General features: G+C 35.7%; 1 protein-coding gene across 5 annotated transcripts in view; it reads right to left on the minus strand.

Moving 5' to 3' along the window:
• ADAMTS20 (ADAM metallopeptidase with thrombospondin type 1 motif 20) overlaps window positions 1-20,083 on the minus strand; it is a 218,601-nt gene that overhangs the window by 154,812 nt on the left and 43,706 nt on the right. For all 5 annotated transcript variants that reach the window (XM_070370646.1, XM_070370645.1, XM_070370643.1 and 2 more), the window contains exons 4-6: window positions 14,885-15,144; window positions 1,782-1,865; window positions 1,139-1,263 (exon numbers count right to left, since the gene is read on the minus strand). In XM_070370646.1, coding sequence (XP_070226747.1) covers window positions 1,139-1,263; window positions 1,782-1,865; window positions 14,885-15,144 — 469 coding nt within the window. The remainder of the gene's footprint in view (window positions 1-1,138; window positions 1,264-1,781; window positions 1,866-14,884; window positions 15,145-20,083) is intronic.

Here is a 20,083-nt window from a genome sequence, read left to right on the forward strand (position 1 = left end):
AGGTACAGTATAAAGGTGACTGCTATAAACAGCTGGAGCTTAATCATTTTCAATGAAAAGCCTTCTCAATGTATTTTTCACCTCTCTGCCTTTACCTTTGCAGTAGTATATGTAATACTCTTTTCTTGATGTTTCAGCATCATTATGAAGCAAAGCTATTATTCTCTGCTGCAAAATAATGATGTTCTCAAATGTTACCAAGTTGCTTAAACTTTTTGCTTCTGCATTACTCAGTCTCTAACCATTCAATATGACAATTCTCTAGTCTCTTTCCCCATGGTCTCCTCTTAGAGCCCTTTTCTTCCCTCCCATTTTAATATGTTATCTCTAGCCATAACATAGGGCATTAGAATACAGTGTATAAATGTGAGCAATTCTGCTTTACTTTGGAAAACAGATAAAGCACATGGACTATGTCAGTTGTTTTACATTGACTAAAGATTTTCATTTCAGGGTTCTAGAAAGTCAACATTTCTCTGAGTCTAATCTTCAAGCAAAAGATTTTTTTCCCCTTTGGCCAACCAACCAAGCAAAACAAACTACAAACCTGGGATTCTTATACCATGACAGATGCTGAAACAACAGTGTGAATTAACAATGTACTTGTAAAATAATCATTTTATAATAATAGCAGCTGTTTTTCATATAAATAAATAGGGTTGAGAAAAAAGCCTAGCAAAAGCAGCCCAGTAATTAAGATACACACTGAGCAACAAAACACAGAGCAGATAGGTTTTTTTAAAAGTATAAGGAGTCCAAAAAAAATTCAGAGGCTTTCTTTTCCAAGCGATTGGAAGGTCAAATAGGGAAGAAACAAAATGCGTTCTCAGTTCCATAACTATGTTAATTTTCAAATAATTTTCCTAATTCTGTTATTCTGTCATTAACATACTAAGGAAATCATTTTGTTTAGGTCAAGCCATTACTTAGCAACCTAATGCTGCTAATTTCCTAAGGAATCAGGCCAGTGTTCTGGTCTAAAAGAAACAGAAGAATGCTTTCATTCAAGGGTATCTTTCATAATACAAGTTCTCATAGAACACTACTATGTACTACTGATATAACAAGAAGTATCAGTGATCATGCAGGAGAGAAAGGGTAAACAATTTCATTGGAAGGGTTATTTCTAGAACTGTACCTTGTGATAAGAACAGCAGTATCATGGTGGGATGGGTGGGCATCGTCAAGAACATTTTGAGTTTGTTGCCATAAACAGAAGTTGCGTAATGTGGTAGCTGCATTAAAACTGATGACTGGTCCTTCCTACACACAAAAAAAATCAGCAATTTAATATTACATCAAAACATTCATGCCCTCTCCCTTCCAAACTTGTCAGTGTTTATGCAGTTCATTAAATAGCATTTTTATAGGCAAATGAAGAAGTCACTTCATTGCTCCCTCATGCCTCAAACATATTTTAGCAATCCTTAAAACGTTGTGATGAAAACAGAATTGAATTAGATGCTTCTCAATGTAAGCATCCAATATTTCGGATCAAAAAACTAACTTCTAAAATTTATATTTTAAATCTAACAGTAGAATTATAAAAAGTGAATATCTGATTGTTATCAACCTTAACTTTTTAAATTGTTTATTACTTTCTGTGACTTCCTCTGTTCTCATTTCATTTCCATCATGATGGAAAAAGTCAACCTCATTCCTTTCTGAATCAAGATTTTTAACATGTATTTTTCAATTATCCCATTTCATGATCTACATACATATATTCCTGCTAAGAGCTTACTACAACTAGGAATATTAGTTTTAGAACTGTTTCTTACCTGCTCATCATGAATTATAACTAATTTTACAATTACTATGTTTATAAGATTTCCAATACTTGAGTCCTTGTAGATTGCTGCAACCTGCAAGGAAAAAGTATAAGATTTGATGCCTAAAATCAATGTTTTTTCCTCAAAAAGAAATTAAAACCAATCTGACATCATCAATTCTCCAATTCATTTGCACACTGGAATCTCCTAGGGAGCTTTTCATAAACCTTAAAGCTCAGGCCACATTCCCCCTTATCAATTAAATCAGAATCTCTAGGGTTGAGACACAGGCATCAGTATCTTTTAAAACTCCCTGGCATTTTTCTGATTCCAATGTGAAGCCAAGTTTGAGAAACAGTATCCTTAATCTTCTTACTGAGATTAATCCATTGATCAGCAGCATCCATATCACCTAGAGCTGATTAGAAATACAAACTCTCCACAGGTATACACGACTTGTGGTGGATTCATTTTGATATTTGGCAAAACTAATACAATTATGTAAAGTTTAAAAATAAAATAAAATTTAAAAAATAAATTAATTAATAAAAAAAAAAAAAAGAAATACAAACTCTCAGGCCCATCCGGACAAGTGAGCCAGAAACTTTAGTTTAATAAGATCTCCAAGGCATCTGAATATGGATTGTGGCTTGGAAATACTGTTCTAGATGATTCAGCAAAAAATTGTGTCACAATCCACAATTTATGTGACCAAAATACTCCATAAAAATAAACACATAAATTTTACCTATTCTTTGGTAGTTTTACCTAATCTTTCTTGCCATGACTGGGTATTTTCAATTCTGAATATGCTTATGGTTTTTAATTGCTTAGCACCATTAGAATCCATGGAGACAAATTCATCAAGAATCACAAAGAGTCATCAGTTCAGTTCAGTCACTCAGTCATGTCCAACTCTTTGTGACCCCATGGACTGCAGCACACCAGGCTTCCCTGTATATCACCAACTCCTGGAGCTTCCTCAAACTCATGTCCATCAAGTCAGCAAAGAGCCGCAGAAGTCATAGGTCACAATCTGGTCTTCCACTCTCCAAAACTGGAGAATGCAATTCTACAAAGGACTCTGCATGGGCTCAGTTTGTGACTCATAGTGAAAGTGTTGTACAATTCACCAATTAATATCCTCCTCTTACAGCTACCATGGAGGTTGCCAGATAGCAAGAGTGTATTCCATGACCAACGCCTCTGCCTAGGATTTCTGTAGAGATACACCTTTCTGGAGCTGGGCCACCCATGCCATGAAAATTGCTTCTGAATGTGGATCACCATCTCCTGGACCACTGCCCAAACCAAGACAGCAATTCCTTCAGGAAGTGCTACTTCTTTCATTTATTTAATTAATATTCAGCAAATATTCCTTCCTTTATTGGTTACAGACACAGAGACAGGGAAGAGAAGATGGTCCCTAACCTTGTGGAGCTTACAGTTTGCTAAAAGAACCAGTAGTGGAGCCCTGATGCTATCAGCCAAAGTTGCTTCAACATAATGAATAACATGAGAACCATCAGAACCAGGCCGAAAAGCATCTCTGGAAATGCTGACCCTGTAGGTCAGCATGAACTTAAATAAAGTTTCTAGCATTTTTCCTATTGTTTTAGCTGTACAACCACAAACACAGATTGACCATCTTTACCTGTAGAGATGTCTTTTGTTCTAGTATTTTTTGGCAAGAGTGATGGTCACCCCAGTGGAGTTAAGAGTTCAGTTAAACAGAGACAGGCAGATGACTGGCAATTGCATGCTGATTGGCTAGTATTGCAGTATTGCTCACTTTAAAATGGCAGCTGTGGAAAAATCTATGGCTGAACTAATATATAGAGAGTTACATGGAAAATGAGCATCTATTGTAAAAAACAAAGTATACCCATATGTGTGCCTTCTGAGTTATCCTCTGATCATGTGAGATTAAAAGTAGATGTTTCCCTAAGTCAAACTAGAAGGTAAACAAAGCACCTCAAAGGTAAGCACAAAGGCTCTTTTAATGAAAGCCAACTGAGAAGAATTGTCACTGGCCAGCATGCATTCCTGGTCCTCCAGAGATAAAAGCTTAGGCATTGTGAAGTATCTAAATGGCTAATTTCTCTCTATGCATTGCCTGAAATGTGCTGCCTACAAATGACAATCTGGATATGTAATATAAACTATAAAATAACCGCAAAAATGTTTTCAGTTTCAGAAGAAAACAGATGTGGCACCTTGAATGACAAGTGACCAAGCAACCAGCTAGAATTTAGAAACACATTCCCAGTGTTCTGACACTATGTTTTTAAATATATTACTTCAGCAAAATTTCTTTTAAAATTTAACTTTAGGAAAAAAAATAATTCAAGTAATTATGTAAGATGGGCAATGTTATGAAGCAGAGTCCTTTTAATTCCAATTTTAACTGCCACTTGTTGATAACACCTAATTACCAGGCTGCTATAAAGATTAAATAAGATGGTGTACAAAAAGCATTTAGATCACTAGAAAAATAGTGCTGATGAACCTATTTTCAGGGCAGGAATAGAGACACGGACATAGAGAAGGGACTTGTGGACATGGGCGGCGGGGAGGGGAATGAAGAGGGGAGGGTGAGACAAATTAAGAGAGCAGCACTGACACACATCCACTTAGTGTAAAACAGATAGTGAGTGGCCAGTTGCTGTCTGGCACAAGGAGCTCAGCTCAATGCTCTGTGATGACCTAGAGGCGTAGGAGGGAGTGATGGGAGGGAGGTTCAAGAGGGAGGGGATATATATATACACATATAGCCCATTCACTCCATTGTACAGCAGAAACCAACAAAACATCATAAAGCAATTATACTCCAATTAAAAACAAACAAACAAAAGCAACAACAATAAAAAATAAAGAACACTAGTTATTTTAAAGAAAAGCATTTAGATCAGGGTCTGGGTCACAGTGATCAATGACAGCTATTATTACTACATTCAGAAGAAAAGGCATATGTTACATATAATGTTTATTCTAGTTCATGTGTTTCAAATTAGTTATCATAGAATGGCAAATTGAAAGCAAAGGATCCAAAAGCTTCACAGTTTTATCTCTTTCAATATTTATTAACTATCTACTGGCTTACCTAATACCATTAAAAATTCAGTCTTCCAGGGGTAAAAGACACAGATGGTTCAGTTTAAATAATTATTCATATCTACCCCCCAAAAAATCCTCAGGATGGTATTTTGCTTTTACACTAAAATGCCATGTTTCTATATACACGTTCGAGCGTAAAACAGATAAGCTAGTGGGAAGATGCTGTACAGCATAGAGAGTTCAGTTCAGTGCTCTGCGACAGCCCAGAAGAGTGGGATGGTGAGGATTGGGAGGGAGGCTCTAGAGGGAGGGCATATATGTATACAGATAGCTGGTTCACACTGTTGCACAACAGAAACTAACACAACAGTGTAAAGCAAATACATGCCAATAAAAATTAATTAATTACAATTAAATGGCATGTCTCTTCCAGGTCATTTTGCTTATTTAACTGTAGACACTTACTTCTTACTGTTTTATGTATTGGCCTTTATAATCTATGTGCTCATACTCTATACATATATATTTTTTACAGTTTTTGGATATTTAGAGGTGCTTTCATTGAATAACTGTTCAATTAAGCTGAATGGTGAATCAGGCAGGTAAATGATCAGAAGGCCTACTTGTTACTTCAGAAGCTTTTCTAATTATCATGACAACATGCTTCTCTTATCCCTAAAACTGCCACCCCATAATAGGCCACCATAATGACAGGGTATCATGTTTGCAACTTCCTCATCAATACATAACTAGAAATAATATTTATTGAATATTTACTGTGTGTCAGATGTGATCTAAGTTTTAAATGTATTAATTCATTTAATAATTCTCACAACAGTATCAAGATGAGTGAATACTATCCCCGCCCCCCAAAAAAGATCTGGAACAAGGCAAAGATGTCCACTCCCACCACTACTGTTAAATACAGTAATGGAAGGACTAGCCAGATAATAAGGCAAGGGAAGGAAATAAAAGACATATAGATTGGAAGAGAAAACATAAAATGGTCCCTATTTTCAGATGAGATGATGCTTTACTAGAAAATTCCAAAGAATCTACAGATAAACTCCTAGAACTCATAAGTGAATTTAACAAGGTCACAGGACACAAGACCAATGCATACCAAAAAAATCAATTGTACTTCTATATACTCACAATGAATACGTGGAAACTGAAATTAAAAATACAATACCACTTACAATCGCTAAAAAAAAAAAAGAAGAAATACTTAGGTGTGGAGCTAATAAAACATATACAGGAATTGTACGCTGGAAATGATAAAACACGGATAAAAGAGATCAAAGAAGTGAAGTGAAGTGAAATGAAAGTCGCTCAGTCGTGTCCGACTCCCATGGAATATACAGTCCATGGAATTCTCATCACATCATCATATATTTCTACGTTTAGATAAAAACGGAAATAACCTTAGTAGGATAGATATTAGTAGAAAATAGTGAAGTTATTAAAAAGAGAAATTTTGAGTACTCATTACTGTTTTTTTAATATAATGTATTGTGAGTTTGAAAGTGAAAGTCGCTCAGCCTGGTCTGACTCCTTTCACCCCATGGATGAATTCTCCAGGCCAGAATACTGGAGTGAGTAGCCTTTCCCTTCTCCAGGGGATGTTCCCAACCCAGGGATTGATCCCAGGCCTCCTGTATTGTAGGCAGATTCCTTACCAGCTGAGCCACAAAGGAAGCCCACAAATACTGGAGTGGGTAGCCTTTCTCTTCTCCAGCGGATCTTCCTGACCCAGGAATCAACCCGGGGTCTCCTGCATTGCAGGCAGATTCTTCACCAACTGAGCTATTGGGGAAACCTAATCAATGGTCTAAATAAATAAAGAGATATTTTGTATTGATGGATCAGAAAAACTAGATGAAGCTGTCAACTGTCCACAAAGTGATATACATATTTAATGCATTTCCTATCACAGTCTCTATGTTTTGTAGATAGAAGCAAGGTTAATCTAAAAAAAAAATAAATAAATAATTCTCACAACAAATTTTATGATCTGGAAACTATTGTGTCCATTTTACGTATAAGAAAATTAAGGTACAGAGAAATTCATAACACACTCAAGGTTAGGTGGCTGGAAGCAGCGGAGTAATTTCCACCCGAGGTAGTCTAGCTTCAGCTCTGACTACTTTGTCTGATCTTATGAAATTTCAGCACTCTATCCTAAGTACTTCCTAAATAGCTCTTGGCACAAACGTTATTTTAGACCCTGATGTGATTCATGCCCTACCCCCTGACACCGTCCTGCTACTTGACCATGGCCTCAGAAGTCTTACGCAGACAGGAGACCTAGATTTCCGTTCTGGCTCTTACTAGTTACAAGCCAGTTATCCAGCTCTGGAAATAGATTTATCTACTTTTTGCCTCAATTCCCCCCACCGCAGTGAGCACCAAGCACCCTTGGTCACAACGCCCTGGTGTATTGGATTAGTATTCACCAGAAGCTGTTGGGAAAAGGGTGTGAGAACATTTGTTTTAAAGAAAAAAATTATTCCACAGTTGGAGAAAAGTTGAGCAAAAAGATATCTTCAGGGATATCTTGGAGTAGATAACTCTAAGGATAACTCTTCATGGAGTCTTGACTAGGCTAAGTCTTGACTAGCCTAGAATAGTCTTGACATGCATAAATATTAAATGTACAAGAGAGGTATTTATTATATGCAGCATCTCACTCAACTGTCTGGCCAAATTCTCTTTTCCCCTCCATGAACAAGCCACAGGACTAGTATCCCACCCCAGAGACTATACTGTAGAAAACAGTAGATCAGATTTCTAATGTATCTTTTCTGTTCTATAAAACCATGTAATATTATTATATACAACTGTAATCACTCCATTTTAGAGTACTATGCATTAGGACTTTCATTGATCCAATTAAAATGTGTTCAGTCCTTTATTCTGTAAGTGTTTTTTTTTCCCCTGGCATATAGAATTCATATTGCTTTATAGGACTCATAAAATAGTAAACATTGCTTCATAGATAATTAGCAAAAGGAAAAGAAATGCTATAAATTGTTTAAATATTTTAAGAAAATCTCAGGCAACATACAGTTCATGCAAAGCACGAAGCAAATTATATCTCTATTAACGGACCACTATTTTGAAACAGAGCTTCAGCAAATGTTCACATATGGCATGTTTAGAGATCATCTTTTTTTTTAAGCCATTTAAAAAAATTAAGAACTGACATATATCAGTGTATTAATTTTAGGTATTCAATGATTTGATATGTGTGTGTGTATTGCAAATGACCACTACAATAAGTTTAGTTAACATCCATTACCATATATAGTTGTAATTTTTTTTTCTAATAGGACTTTTTAGATCTACTCTCTTAGCAACTTTCAAATACAAAATACAGTATTGCTAACTACAGTCACCACCTGTACATTACATTCCCCAGGAGTAATTTATCTTATAACTGGATATTTGTACCTTCTGACCACCTTCACCTTTGAAGTTATCTATAAAAAAACTGATTTTAGCAAAGTGAAGAGATTTTGTTACATAGATCCTTACTCATCAGAAAGATGTTATTGTTTTTAAGTTAGAAAATGAAATTCCACATATATCCAAAGAAAATATATGCAAAGAATTAAGAACAGGTAGAGCACTGAGTTGAAGGAAAAGGTAACATAAAATGGTTAAATGTGATGTACGAAAGCAAATCATGAGTTTTTATTCTAATATTGTTGAAAATTTTCCCCATCCTAAATAACATCAGTAAAGACAACTCAAAGAATTGAAAGCAATGATATTAAGTCAATGTAATGTAGGTGAAACTTTCTAGTTGATAAATGCTTCTAATAGCAACTGTGTTTTTAAAAATAGGGCTAATTCCTGACAAATGATGCTCTTGAGATTTACATTATTAAATCTGTAACAAGGTAAATATTATCAAATCAAACTTTGTAAACAAAAGTATGGAGGCTTCTGACAATATTTCCAAGGTTTATTAAACAGAAAGTCACTGCATATCAAAATAAATCTGCTGAAAAACGTATAATTTTCCTAATTTAAATACTATTTAATAGTTTAATAATGAATTTAAATTGACATTTTAACCTGATCAGTCAGTTCAATTCAGTTGCTCAGTCGTGTCCAACTCTTTGCAACCCCATGAATTGCAGCATGCCAGGCCTCTCTGTCCATCACCAACTCCCAGAGTTCACTCAGACTCATGTCCATCGAGTCAGTGATGCCATCCAGCCATCTCATCCTCTGTCGTCCCCTTCTCCTCCTGCCCCCAATCCCTCCCAGCATCAGAGTCTTTTCCAATGAGTCAACTCTTCGCATGAGGTGGCCAAAATACTGGAGTTTCAGCTTTAGCATCAGTCCTTCCAAAGAACACCCAGGACTGATCTCCTTTAGAATGGACTGGTTGGATCTCCTTGCAGTCCAAGGGACTCTCAAGAGTCTTCTCCAACACCACAGTTCAAAAGCATCAATTCTTTGGCACTCAGCTTTCTTCACAGTCCAATTCTCACATCCATACATGACCACTGGAAAAACCATAGGCTTGACTAGACAGACCTTTGTTGGCAAAGTAATGTCTCTGCTTTTGAATATGCTATCTAGGTTGGTCATAACTTTCCTTCCAAGGAGTAAGCGTCTTTTAGTTTCATGGCTGCAGTCACCATCTGCAGTGATTTTGGAGCCCCAGAAAATAAAGTCTGATACTGTTTCCACTGTTTCCCCATCTATTTCCCATGATAATATCACCCAAATTCTCTAAGGAAAAATTTTAGAGTAGCGAAAAACTGAACATCTCTGCTTATTTAACACACACTTATTTCATTAAGTACACTATACACCACAAATGCATTTTTCCCAGCTAATTTTAATGTTATTTCTAGAAACTCTTTGAATAGAGATCACTAAGTTATTTTTACAACATGAGTAAAACACTCTGAAAGGTGAATTAAATCACACATTATTTCTATATTCACTGCACTCAGATATTGTTAAACTGTTGAAAGAAAAGGAAAAGTTTGAGAAGACAGCAGAATTGTTTACTTTGTATGGGATGAGTAAGGGTAGATAATCACCTCTCTAAAGTATGTATACAATCCATCTGCTCAATGCTGAAAGCATTTGGCACTCTCCCCCACTATATCTGGAGCTCAACACAAAATCTCTTTCATCACTTTGAACTTTTCTCTAAATGACTCTCAATCATAATCCAGGTGTAAATCACATGCTTTTGTCTTTTTCCTAAATTACTATGACCAAAAAATATTATCAATACGCCAAGTGTGTCAGAATAAATACAGTTAATGTCTCTCTAAAAATTAGGACATACACAAAATTTGAATGGCTTCTTCTTCAACTGGCAGCATTTGGGGACAGTTTTGGGGAGACAGCATTCCTCTTACTTCTTTAGAGCAATCTGGAAATGGACTTCACAAGTGCAGATAAAACAAGCTGGATTATATTTGACGAGTCTCTATGTAGTATGACCAACTGTCCCTGTCTGCTCACGACTGAGGGATTTCCAGGGATATAAGACTTTTAATACTAAAACTAAGAAATTCCCAAGCAAAACAAGTCTGTTGACTCTTTCTCCATGTTTCTTTTTACCTTTAATATGGTTTACATCTACAAACATAGCTATAGCCATTATTGTTAACTAATAAAATAACAATGCATGTCCAAAATCATAAAGTCTGCTGACTTTCCTATATCCTTATTTAAACATTTAATGAAAGAAAAAAGGATAGAGAAAACAAAAAACCCAGGTAATCTGAAGTCATCTGAAATTAGAACTCTGAAGAGGAAAAAGTATGTATAAAACCAAAACTACCTCAAAAGGGAGATTTATCCTTCTAAATTTTTCCTCCTATAGTCCATGGGGTTCCAGAAGAGTTGGACATGACTTAGTAACTAAACAACAACATCTATATTTGGAATATCCCCCTGTTCCTCAACTGTGGCAGTATTTCCCTATGAATGAAAGCTAAACACAAACTAACTGACAGCATCTATGAACATTTCATCTTAACTGAAACGGGCTCTCCTAATGTAATTAAACATCTAGGGAATGGTACGTGCACGCACTGGTCTGCGGTTTCAAGCGATCTCAGAACAGATTTACTTTTCATGATGGCAGAAGGTTGACTTTGTTATTGATGAACTCTGGTTTTAAAACCCCCATGGACAACTTCACAAGGTACATCACAATATCCTCTAATTGATACTGTGATTATAATGATTTTAATCATAAAATACACATGACAAAACTTTTCTGAGGATGGTACCATCACCAAAACTGTATATAGCTATTCAAAAATTACTCTTGTGTTCCTTTACCTCTTAGAGTCAGTATTTCCAAAGCACTGATAAGGGAGTTGTCATTTAACATCAAAACCTGCTGTACTTAAAAAATCTAGTATTTTTCTTGAGTATCTCTATCACCTTCCCAATTTTATTAATAAATATCTTCTTCAACCATATAAAATTCCCAAGTTTAACCCACACTATTCCAGGCTTCAGCAATACATGAACCGTGAACTTCCAGATGTTCAAGCTGGTTTTAGAAGAGGCAGAGGAACCAGAGATCAAATTGCCTACATCTGCTGGATCATTGAAAAAGCAAGAGAGTTCCAGAAAAACATCTATTTCTGCTTTATTGACTACGCCAAAGCCTTTGACTGTGTGGATCACAAGAAACTGTAGAAAATTCTGAAAGAGATGGGAATACCAGACCACCTGACCTGCCTCTTGAGAAATCTGTATGCAGGTCAGGAAGCAACAGTTAGAACTGGACATAGAACAACAGACTGGTTCCAAATAGGAAAAGGAGTATGTCAAGGCTGTATATTGTCACCCTGCTTATTTAACTTATATGCAGAGTACATCATGATAAACGCTGGGCTGGATGAAGCACAAGCTGGAATCAAGATTGCTGGGAGAAATATCAATAACCTCAGACATGTATGTGAAACCACCCTTATGGCAGAAAGTGAAGAGGAACTAAAAAGCCTCTTGATGAAAGTGAAAGAGGAGAGTGAAAAAGTTGGCTTAAAGCTCAACATTCAGAAAACGAAGATCATGGCATCTGGTCCCATTACTTCATGGGAAACAGATGGGGTAACAATGGAAACAGTGTCAGACTTTAATTTTGGGGGCTCCAAAATCACTGCAGATAGTAACTGCAGCCATGAAATTAAAAGACACTCCTTGGAAGGAAAGTTATGACCAACCTAGATAGCATATTCAAAAGCAGAGACATTACTTTGCCAACAAAGGTCCGTCTAGTCAAGGCTATGGTTTTTCCAGTGGTCATGTATGCATGCGAGAGTTGGACTGTGAAGAAAGCTGAGTGCCGAAGAATTGATGCTTTTGAACTGTGGTGTTGGAGAAGACTCTTGAGAGTCCCTTGGACTGCAAGGAGATCCAACCAGTCCATTCTGAAGGAGATCAGTCCTGGGTGTTCTTTGGAAGGAATGATGCTAAAGCTGAAACTCCAGTATTTTGGCCACATCATGCGAAGAGTTGACTCATTGGAAAAGACTCTGATGCTGGGAGGGATTGGGGGCAGGAGGAGAAGGGGACGACAGAGGATGAGATGGCTGGATGGCATCACTGACTCAATGCACCTGAGTCTGAGTGAACTCTGGGAGTTGGTGATGGATAGGGAAGCCTGGCATACTGCGATTCATGGGGTTGCAAAGAGTCAGACACGACTGAGCGACTGAACTGAACTGAACTGATTCCATATAAATGATATAATTTCCTATATATCAATCAACATCCTCCATGTCAGTGTTCTCATTAGAAGCCCTTCACAATGAGCATGCCACACCAGTATCTAAATAATTACACATCTAGATAATTATACACATCTAGATCGTTACTTTGGATTCAGAGGTTAAAAAGTAATCAGGATAAATCTGTATGTAGAGCTGTGTTGTCACTTTAAAAATTCAATTCAAGTAAATAAAATACATCTACACTGCACAAATTTCAAAGCGTCATTTTAGATTATATGTTTGTTTCCCATTATAATGTCACTTATTCTGAAAAAAAGTATTACCTTAATCATTTATCTACTTATTCTTTTACTAACTATTGAGTGCTCATTTCATAACAGATACTTTGTTTAGACACAGAAGCAATGTATTCCTAGCACGTATAAGAATTTAAGATAAAATGCTATATGTAAGGAAAATACCAAGGTCTTAGGGTCTTTTCAGTCACAGTGAAGTTGATCGGAGAGTTCTTGCTAAGTGAAATTTATAATAGATGTGTCCAGGTGCCATCATTTCAGCCAAGCAGCCCTGAATTCCCTCCCTGTGAATATGAGATATGATCCAATACCCTGAATTTGTATAAATAGAGGAAACTATAAATTTCATCAGCTAAACCAAGATACTCCTGAGCATGAAAGAGCTGCTTTTAGCAATTACTTCAAAAGAACAGGACTTAATCCAGGAATGTCCCAGACAGTAGGTACAGGTGTGTATATATGTATGTGCATTCGTCCCTCAGTTGTGTCTGACTCTTTATGACCCCATGGACAAGCCCACCAGGCTCCTCTGTCCATGGAATTCTCCAGGCAAGAATACTGGAGTGGGGAGCCATTCCCTTCTCCAGGGGATCTTCTCCAAGAGATTTTTCCCACCCGGAAACCAAACCTGGGTCTCCTGCACTGGAGGCAGACTCTTCACCATCTGAGCCACCAGGGAAGCCCAAACATATGTAATGTATGCCTATGTACTTTTATGTATATACAGTGCTACACTAACACAGAACTGGTGCTCTTCACTAGCCCTAGAAATCTATTCATATGCCACCACCACTGCTCAACAGAGACGTTAACATCAGATCAAAAGTTCTTAGAGCTACTGTGATCTTATTGTTCGTTGTTGTTCAGTCACTAAATGACAGACTCTGTCTGACTGACTCTTGTGTCTGACTCTGCAACCCCATGGACTAGAGCACACCAGGCTTCCCTGTCCTTCACTCTCTCCCTGAATTTGCTCAAACTCATGCCTGTTGAGTCCATGATGCCATCCAACCATCTCATCTTCTGTCACTCTCTTTTCCTCTGGCCCTCAATTTTTCTCAGCATCAGGGTCTTTTCCAACAAGTTGCCTCTTCACATCAGGTGGCCAAAGTATTGGAGCTTCAGCTTCAGCATCAGTCCTTCTAATGAATATTCAGGGTTAATTTCCTTTAGGATTAAGTGGTTTGATCTCCTTGCTATCCAAGGGACTCAAGAGTCTTCTCCAGCACCACAGTTTGAAAGCATCAATTCTTCAGCACTCGGCCTACTTTACGGTCCAACTCTCACATCCATACATGACTACTGAAAAACCATAGCTATGACTTCATGGACTTTTGTTAACAAAGTGATAAAAAGATTAAAAAGTCTCTGCTTTTTAATACACTGTCTGGGTCTGTCATAGTTTTTCTTCCAAGGAGCAAATGTCTTTTAATTTCAAGGCCGCAGTCACCATCCAACTATTTTGGAGTTCAAGAAAATAAAATCTGTCACTGTTTCTATTTTTCCCCTACTATTTGCCATGAAGTGATGGGATCGAATGGCACGATCTTAAGATTCCTCTTACATTCCAAGTTTGTTAAAGCCCTATTATTAATAGAGCTCCTTTTATTACCATAAATACCTTTATAACTTAAAATATGTGTCCCAATTTGATTTGGTGAATGCAGTAGTAATAAAATTAGTATTCCCTCCTTCTATACAGAAACAAGATTAAAACTTCAGATTCAAAGGGCAAAAGATCAATTTTGTCACTAGGGGGCAGAAGTCATTCACATGATGAAGTCAAGATTGAAGCACTTTCTGTTAAGTGATTTGTTTAAAAGGTTTTTAGATTCTTTAAAAAATTGTCCAAGTAACAGAATGGAACACTTGCTATATACATCTATATATTTAAATTTCATTCAGATATTTTGGCTTAAATGTAAACAATTTGCTTACATCTAAAGTTTGGGGAAATTTTTAATTAAAGGTGAAAAAATATTATGTAAAACATTTTAGAAAATATAAAGGACCTGTTAAGTTTACTTACAATTGACATCAGAGTTAGTACGTAGTGCTGCAAGTTCTGTCCGTGATGATGAACCATTTTAGAGTCAGCTGTAACCATAACTTCCACGTATCTTGGATATGATAAAAAACGTTTTTTCCTGGAATGCAATTGACTTCTTTCATCTTCCAAAGATATATTTTTTGAAGTGTATCCTAAAACTCTTTCCTCCTTTATATTGAGATTTTCATTCACGTCGCTGTAGTTATGAAAGGGTAAAGTAGTTTTCTTTATTTCACTTTCTGGTGGGGGAAAAATATAATAATGTAGAGTCATTAAATTGGATGTGACTCAAAATACTGCACAGAATAGAAGGGCCAAAAATATTTAATATTTTTACATCTGCTTCCAATATGAAATATAAGGACAAAAAATTTATTTTAAAGTCTTACACCGCATTAGCATAAGCATTACTATTACTCATAGTAATATAATGTTCACATTTTCATATATTGCAGTAACAAAACCATATATAAGTCTTACTTTAACAGCCATGACTATTAAAAATGTGTATTAACCACTGGGGAGAAAATAAAAACAAACCAAGGAGAACTTAGGCTTTTTTCAGTAGGTAAATTGGGTCCTCAAGCCACTGACTGCATCTAATCTCATTACAGAGAAATTATATTTTATAGGATAAAGCTTCATAAAGTACAGAAAACAAATATATTTTTTTGTTATGCAACATCTAAAGAGCATCAAAAGAAAATGAATCCATATGGCAATAGATGGCTTTTCAAACCCAGAAATTCAAATGTTGATATAAATTTTGTAATACTTGATTATATAAAATACCTGATTACTTTGATAATGTTTGTTTATATATAAATACAGCATTAAAACTGCTAAAACATTAGGGATTATTATGGCAACCACTTTAAGTCCTTCTATAAAAGTCACTTCTAAATTCATGATTATTTGTGCCAATGGAAAAAATTTCATAGGCAGCTTGAGTGTTTGTTCTATTTCCTTCTCCTTCAATTTGTTCCTCTACTCTCTTTCTTATTTTTCTCTGCTAATTTTTCTGATAATTGTTTGGTGAAAATATTTAGAACAGGAAAGTAGATCAAAGCAAACAGGTAAGAAGAAATCAAAGGTCCTGGATAGTTCATAAGTCAAATCATCAATACTACAACAATCAAGATTTAGTTGTATTATAAGGATTAGACAGAATATAAACCTGTATTACAAAAATAATTCATTTCCCTTAAAATCAGTAGCAACTCTATGGTTGTAAAAAATGAAACTAAAGTCCTTGAACAATGTTTCCACAGATGAACTGCTTTTCCTAATTTCTAAAACTATCCTGCCTTTTAATATTACTACACTGTTAAGTTTTAAAATATAGCTCAGTGGGAGACTATGGGCATCTGACAAACTGAACATAGATTCCTAACATTTTGTCTTGCCATATTTTTCCTAAGGTGAGTCAACCACCAAAATGTGCTGTGCTGCGCTAAGTCGCTACGGTCATATCTGCAAGGCTCCTTTGTCCATGGGATTCTCCAGGCAAGAATTCTGTAGTGGATTGCCATACCCTTCTCCAGGGGATCTTCCCAACCCAGAGACTGAAACTGCATCACTTATGTCTCCTGCGTTGGCAGGCAAGTTCTTTACCACTGGTGCCACCGGGGAAGCCCACCAAAATATTCATGACTAATTATTTGACCCTGGAGAAGATCTTAGATGTATCCGATGTACACAAATCCCAGAGTTATCAGGAAAAAGGTAAATATTCATGTTTTGATTATTTGTTCACTCATTTCATTCATTCAAAATAAACTTTCACTGAGTACCTGCCCAATGTCACCAAACATCAGAAATTAAGCAGCAAATGGCATCTAATAAAGTTTATACTCCAGTGGGAAGAGTAAAAAAAATGAACACATATCAAAGGACTTAAAGTTATTTCTCAAATTAATCCTTAAATAACAATTCAATCAAAAGATTTAACAAAATGGCTAAAACTTAAAAGACTGATAATACCAAGTATTGTCTCAGCCACTCCAGAATACTATCTGGCAATTTTTAAATTACACATGTACCTATCCTATGACCCCGCAATTGCAATCCTGATACCTAAAAGAAGGAAAACATACGTCCAGAAAACACTAAGAATGTCCATAGCATGACCTGCATAAATACCAATGGAATAAAGAACCAAGAAAGAAACCTTTATGTATATGGTCAAATGATGTTTGACAAGTGTGCTAAGGACAGCCTATGAAGAATGAATAGGTTCTTCAACAAATGGTGTTGGGACAACTAGATATGTCCATGCAAAAGAGTGAAACTGGACTTCATCTTATATCATATATAAAAGTTAACTCAAAATGGATTAAGATCTAAAACAACTTTGAAACTCCTAAAAGAAAGCAGAGGAAAAGCTCCATGACAGTGGGTCTGACAGTGATTATTTGGATATGACACCAAAGCACAGGCAATAAATGCAAAAAAACAGACAAACATGATTGCAAACTTAAAAATGTATGTGCATTGAAGAACACAATCAAAAGAGTGAAAATGCAATGGGAAAAATACTTGCAAATCATATCTGATGAGGAGCTACAGAGGTAATACCCACTACACATATATATATATATATATATATATATATATATATATATATATACTTATAACTCAATAAGGGCTTCCCTAATAGCTCAATTGGTAAAGAATCCACCTGTACTGCAGGAGACCCGAGTTTGATTCCTGGGTTGGGAAGATCCCCTGGAGAATGGATAGGCTGCCCACTCCAGGATTCTTTGGCTTCCCTTGTGATTCAGCTGGTAAAGAATCCACCTGCAATTGCAGGAGACCTGAGTTCGATCCCTGGCTTGGGAAGATCCCCTGGAGAAGGAAATGGCTACGCATTCCAGTATTCTGGCCTGAGAATTCCATGGACTATATAGTCCATGGGGCTGCAAAGAGTCAGACACGACTAAGCAACTTTCACTTTCATGACTCAATAAAAATAACCTGATTTTTTAAATGGGGAAAGGACTTGAAGAGACATTTTACCAAAGGTAAAAAATGTACAATCGCATATAAAAAGATGGTCAATGTTACTTATCATTAGAGATATGCAAATCAAAACTACAATGAGATATCATTTCAAACCGATTAGGATGGCTAATATTAAAAAGAACAGAAAATAATAAGTGTTGATGAGGATGTGGAGAAACTGGAACCTTCATGAACTGTTGGTTGGATTATAAAATGGGGTGCAACCGCTATGGGAAATAGTATAAAAGTACCTCAAAAACTTATATACAGAACTACCAAATGATCCAGCAATTCTACATCTCAGTATATATCCAAAAGAATTAAAAGCAGGGTCTTTAAGTAATATTTGCCCACTCATGATCACTGCAGCATTATTTACAATAACCAAAAGGTGGAAGCAACTCAAATATCTATTGATAGATAAACAGATAAATGAAACGCGGTATATATAGCAAATGGGTTACTCATCTTTAAAAAAGGAAATTATTACATGCTCTGATATGGATGAATCTTGAGGATAGTAGGGTAACTAGAAATGAGCCAGCCACAAAAGTATAAATCCTATTTGATTCTACTTATTAGCTATCTAAAACAGTCAAAAATCATAGAAACAAAATTGAATGGTTGGTTACCAGGGCCTGTCAATATCTCCACCTGAGATAGCCCCCAAAGTTCTGTCTAGCCTGGGTGCTACAAAATTAAACATCTCACTGGTTAATAGTAAGCTAAACAAGAACACAATTGAGGAAGTACTGTGGCTTGAAGGAGTCAGATTGACAGTAAGTTAGAATAGGTAACTCTCTGTAGGCTGAAATAATGAAAGAAAGAAAGAAGAACTACAAACTGGAATGAAAACATTGGATGAACAATATACACAGAAAAAAAAAAAAGAATCCTTAGAACAAAAAAATATACAAATTCAAATTTAAAATTCAATTCTGGAGTAATTGTTTTAAAAAGGGAAAAATAAACATTAAGAAGATATTATAAACAACTTGATACAAACAAATTAAGAAATGTTTTCTAGAACATTTCTGAAAAAAACACAACTTATCAAAACTGACCCACGAAGAATTAGAAAGTCTAACAGCCACATAACTTAAAAAAATTGAACTCTAATCAATTCTTCCCCAAAAACCCAGTCTCAAAGAGCTTCACCAGCAAACATGACTAAGCATTTAAAGAAGAAATAGCACTACTTTCTCAAAACTTTTCTAAGAACTTAATAAAAGGGAAAGATCTCAAACATGTTTCATCTGTCTTTTAAATGATGATATATCAGAATATATTCATGACCTTGATTTTTGTTTGAGAAAGGACTTTAGGAGACAAAAAATACTAACCAAAAAGACTATTCATTTGAGTAAACCAAGACTTTGAACTGTGTTCACCAAACAACATTATTATGGGAAAAGGAAGAGATATCTGGAATAAATATAAACAAAGGACTTATATACAGATTATATCATTAACCACTGCAAATAAGATAATAATAAAAATAAGGGAGACTTGAATACTTCACAAAAGGCAAAATTCAAAGGCATAAACACAGGAAACAGTACCAAAAATTACCAATAATCTGGGAAATGCACATTAAAATGCAATGAAATTTAACTATATATCCTCCCAAATGGCTAAAATGAAAAATATTGAAAATAACTAGCCATGGTAAAATAATGTGGGGTTCCTGAGCCTCTCATATACTGCTGGAGACAGTGAAAAGTGGAATAATCACTTTGTAAAATTTCAGTGGACTAAGAAGGAATTGGGATATGTCACATAGCTTAGTGCAAAAAGAATACAATTATTATATTCCTTTAAAATCAGTAAGTATAGGTATGCGTATATACTGCTGTTAAATAAGCACATTACCAAAGGAAAAAGATACTTAGTACAAATTCTAAATTCAAAGTGTTGTGGGATGACTTAAGAACAGAAAAATCAGCAAAAGTAAGGAAATAGAAAAAAAAGCAACAGAATAAAATTAATATGAAATACAAATAACACAATGTATATTGTCTATTATAAATCAAGTAGAGATTATCCATGAACAGCACAGGCTTGAACTGTGTGGGTTGACTTATACATGGATGTTTTTCAATAAATATGTACTATAGGACTATGATCTGCAGATCTGAAGATGCAGAAATACAGATATGGAGAGCCAGCTGTAAA

This window comes from Bos mutus, chromosome 5 (assembly GCF_027580195.1).
Source record: "Bos mutus isolate GX-2022 chromosome 5, NWIPB_WYAK_1.1, whole genome shotgun sequence".
Taxonomy (NCBI): Eukaryota; Metazoa; Chordata; class Mammalia; order Artiodactyla; family Bovidae; genus Bos; species Bos mutus.